The sequence below is a fragment of the Sinocyclocheilus rhinocerous genome, unplaced genomic scaffold (assembly GCF_001515625.1).
Source record: "Sinocyclocheilus rhinocerous isolate Xijiao unplaced genomic scaffold, SAMN03320098_v1.1 scaffold2213, whole genome shotgun sequence".
NCBI lineage: Eukaryota > Metazoa > Chordata > Actinopteri > Cypriniformes > Cyprinidae > Sinocyclocheilus > Sinocyclocheilus rhinocerous.
In genome coordinates, this window is record NW_015634046.1 from 214,277 (window position 1) to 219,015 (window position 4,739).

General features: G+C 32.9%; 1 protein-coding gene across 1 annotated transcript in view; it reads right to left on the reverse strand.

Annotated features, from left to right (window-relative positions):
- Positions 1 to 4,739, reverse strand: part of LOC107745354 (cysteine-rich motor neuron 1 protein-like) — a 17,144-nt gene that overhangs the window by 5,463 nt on the left and 6,942 nt on the right. The window contains exons 4-6 of the mRNA XM_016559226.1: positions 4,024 to 4,145; positions 1,243 to 1,455; positions 16 to 231 (exon numbers count right to left, since the gene is read on the reverse strand). Of these exons, the coding sequence (XP_016414712.1) occupies positions 16 to 231; positions 1,243 to 1,455; positions 4,024 to 4,145 (551 nt within the window). The remainder of the gene's footprint in view (positions 1 to 15; positions 232 to 1,242; positions 1,456 to 4,023; positions 4,146 to 4,739) is intronic.

A 4,739-nucleotide genomic window follows, 5' to 3' on the forward strand; every position in this document is an offset into this window, starting at 1 on the left:
TGTGAGTGTGTGTACCTGTACAGGTGTAGCAGCAGCTGTCTCTGCTCCGGACAGGTGTGTGACACAGAAGCGGAGGACAGGATTCAGAGTCACACAGCACTCTTCCCTGTCGACACGTACAGCTGCTGCACTCGTCCAGACGCCACGTCTCTCCCTCCACATACAGCTCTCCGGCCGGAGCGCGACACACCACCAGATCCAGACCCTCTGGCTGCCCGCTGCCCGACTCGTCTGACACACACACACACACACACACACACACACCTAGTGAGCATTTCATCCTGAGACTGAGGTGTTCTGGTCAGTTTGTGATCTGCATCATTTACTGAAATCAAGCTGCTTCCACACCCTCCAAAAATATCGCAGTGGATAGAAAAACTTGAATCTATTTATAGAATGGAATATATGACACTCCAACTGAAACTGGGCATTTTTATACAAAGGTGGACACCTGTTACTATGTATTTGGACACATTGAAAATGAACGGATCAGTAAGGAACCTTGATTTATTACGTTGTATTATTTGACAATGTTGTATGCGTTTTCTTTCTCCTCTTCTTATTTATTTGTATCTTTTTTTTTCTTTGTCACTGCTGCTGTCAAGGAATGTTTAGTTCATTGTTTGTAATTTGCTTTAATGTATACACATTTTATTTGTGGATTTAACATTAATAGATGGTCTGTAAACCACAACGTAAAACATAATAGATGGAGCTGTAAACATTCTAAAAATATTTTAGAGGTCCTTATATGTACGTTTTTATAATCCATTTGAAAAAATATATTACATATTACGCAGTACATCTGTTATTATAATTTACAAGTGTCATGCTTGTTATTTTATTCATGTAAGCTATAGCTTCTGACCTTTAAATCAAAACAGACTCGTGATTTTATGACATCGATATAGTTTCTTTTATTCAGAAACAGAAGTATCTTAATGTTATTTGTGTATTTTACTTTCATTTTATTACAAGTAGGCCAACAGCGCCCTCTAAGTAAATAAACCTTATCAGCAAGGCATATCGGCATATTGTTTTTCAAATGTTCACATTTTAAGCCTTTATCGGCCGATTCCGATAACGTTCCGATAATATCATGCATACATAGTAACATATTTCAGAACGAATGCTTTTATTCATCAAGGATGCATAAAGTTGATCAAAAGTGCCAGTAAAGACATTTATAATGTTACAGAAGATTTAACTCTTGACTATAAGAGACTGTTTTGTGTGTGGTACCGTCACAGCCGGGGCAGCACTGGTCGGCTCGGAGCACAGGGTGGACACAGGTGGGCACAGGGCAGGTGATCAGCACACACATCTCTCGGCCGGCGTGACAGAAACAGTCTCGGCAGCCGTCGTGCCATCCGTCTCTCTCCTCGAAACGCCGGCCGCTCGCCGTCAGACAGAAGCTGGAGGAGACGGTGATGGAGGCGCTGTGTCTGTCTGCGTCTGAACACCACACAAAAACAACATTATCATAACAATCAAAAGATTTACAAAAGAAGACCATGACAGTAAACATCGTAAAAACTACAGCGAAAGTACAAAACTGCTCAGCCGATTACGTGTAGACCTCGCAAAAAACGTCCAGCTCACAATCCAAACAAAAGAAAAAAATTATATACTTTGCATAAATAAAATACTGTAATGCAATCAGTGATATTTCAGTGTCATTGATATACTACTGTAGTTTTTATTAATATTGAGTTTTTAATTTTATTTAACGTTTTAGTAATTTTGTTGTGTGTTTTTGTCATTTTTACTACTTTTTGTTTTTTGAATAGGTCTATATAGTTTTTATTATTATTATGGTTTTTAATAATATTTTGAGTTTTCGTTTTCATTTTAATTATAGTTAACGTTTTGTAATTTTGTTGTACGTTTTTGTCATTTTTATTAATTTATTTAATGTCTATTTAGATTTGTATTAATTTTGATTTTGGTTTTTATTAATATTTTTTAGTTTGATATTTTCCATTTTCAATTAAATTTTAGTTAACGTTTTAGAAATGTTGATTTTTGTGTTGTGTGTTTTTGTCACTTCAATTAGTTTTTGTGTGTCTAAATAGTTTGATACGTTTTTGTAGCACTTTAACTTAAAGTAAACGAAAATGCTAAATGTTGCTTTTTTATATATACTTTTTTTATTTCAGTTAATGTAAAATTTTATTTCAAGTAACATAAATGTTTTTTTTTTATGGTTTTAGTTTTCGTTAATGTTGATAAGCCTGCATACACTGATTTTTAAAATGTAAATCAGCATAAATGAAAGGCAGTAACAACTATAACTCAATGTATAAATACTTCACTATTTAAATGTCATTATGATAAGATCAGTCTAAAATGATAAGAGTATTAGTGTAATGTGAATATAATATCCTATTATAATTCCTGATTCCTGTCTCCAGCTGAAATAACATCCTCTAAACATCTGATATTTTGCCAATAATGAGTTTATAATTATGCTGTGGATAAACTGAACCAGTTAACCCTTGTGCGACCTTTTGGACATTTTTGGAGTTTTGCTGGCATCTAGTGGGGAAAATTTGGTACTGCGCCCAAACAAACTCTTACTGAAAGCTCATTTTTTGAGATATCAACCTCAAATTTGGAACACAACTTGTTTAGATTTATGGCTTTGATTTTCTAGCAGGTATAGAGTTCAACATGTTTCATAAAATATATATTTTATATAAAATATCGTTCACAAATCATTTTCATAAACTTAAACCTCTAGAACTTTTTTTTGGTTTAAAAAAAAAAAAGTTCAAAAAGTGAGGAACAAATCAGGATTTATTAAGCAGAAAGACATGTAAAAGGTAGTTAGAGTACGCCAACTAAAACACTGATTATGCAAATGTAAAGAAAAATAGGGAATCACAAGAAGCATTAATAATACAATCCAACTGCTTTGTGATAATTCCATTCATAATTCATTAAATATATATTAAAATTAATATATTAATTTGAATAGATTAATATTCATTATAATATAGAAGTGTCAATGTTGTTTTAGTAGTAACTATTATAGTTTATAGTTTAATATTTTGTATTAGGTTTTTATTTAAATATTTTCTGTTTTCTTTTTGATTTTAGTTATAGTTATTTTTAAATCATTTTAAATTTAATTTCATTTTAGAACATAGTTAAACAAAATGAAAAACCTAAAATAAAGTTTTTTTTTTATTTCAGTTAAAGTTTATTTCAAGCAAAGAAAATGTGTTTTTATGGCTTTATTTTTAGTTGTCATTATGATATACGTGTTGTTTCAGTATCATTGATATACTATTATAGTATACTACTAATACTACTAGTTACTATTAATATTTTGATATTATTTTTTATTATATTTTGCTTTCATTTTAGTTTAAGTTTTAACATTTTTTGTGAATTTCATTTATTTTAAATGTTATTAGTTTAGTTATTTTAGTATATCAAGTTAAACTAAACAGCGGAAATAAAATAATTTTATGTTTTTAAATTCATTTTATGCCAGTTATTTATATTTATATTCAATTATTTTATTTTATTTTTTAATTTCAAGTAATGAAAATGTATTTTTTGTAGCAATAGCCAACAATACATTGTATGGGTCAAAATTATACATTTTTCTTTTATGCCAAAAATCATTAGGATATTAAGTAAAGATCATGTTCCATGAAGATATTTTGTAAATTTCCTACCGTAAATATATCAAAACTTAATTTTTGATTAGTAATATGCATTGCTAAGAACTTAATTTGAACAACTTTAAAGATGATTTTCTCAATATTAGATTTTTAATTGACCCTTATGACTGGTTTTGTGCTCCAGGGTCACATATTAAATGTTGGGCATAAACCAGACTCACTCTGCATATTTGTTCCAAGAGCACACTTGAATTTCCTTGCGGTTTTCCACGTTTAAACATTTCTAAATTGCTTGTAGGAACATTCTGTACAGTGAGGCCTCAGATGAAATCTCATGACCTCTGACCTCAAACCGTGAATCTCCTCGTGCGTCTGCGCAGTCACTCACCTTCACACTCGCAGACGCTGCAGCCCTTCCTGCTCTTTCTGAAGCCGCCGCCGCAGTGTTTGTCGCAGGTGAACGGCGGACAGCGGACGCAGCGGCACATCTCACAGCCGTGCTTGTTCCTCCTGTGAGGAGAAACAACACATAAACAACCGGCTCAACCAGCACTAACCAGCATAAACCTGCTGGTTAAGCTACAAAAGCACAGCTCTTGATTCCTGCTTAACGCTCTGACGCACTTCAACTTCTGAAGACGGATGAAAGCACGTCTCACGATACCTCGTAATAATGCAGGACACTTTTATGCTTATATCATCGTGATTCATTAAAGGTTCTGGTCGTTGGGAGCTGCTGCTACACCGGATCCAGATGCTCAAACCGGTCTAACGGCCATCTGGTTCTGTTTTCCTCTGCAGAACATGAGCTTCATGAGTCCAGATAAAAGCAGCACCAGAAACATGATAAAAATATATTAAAATTTTTATTATAAGCATTATTTATAAGTATTTTATTTATTGATTTATTGATTTATTATTAAACATTGCAAAATTCACACACACAAAAATTGAAAACAAGTATGTATTATTCCATTCCAGGTGGATGCTGCACACTGGTGGTGGTTGAGGAGAGACCCCCCACATGATTGTAAAGCGCTTTGGGTGTACAGCAATACACAATAAAGCACTATATAAATGCATCATTCATTCATTCATTCATTC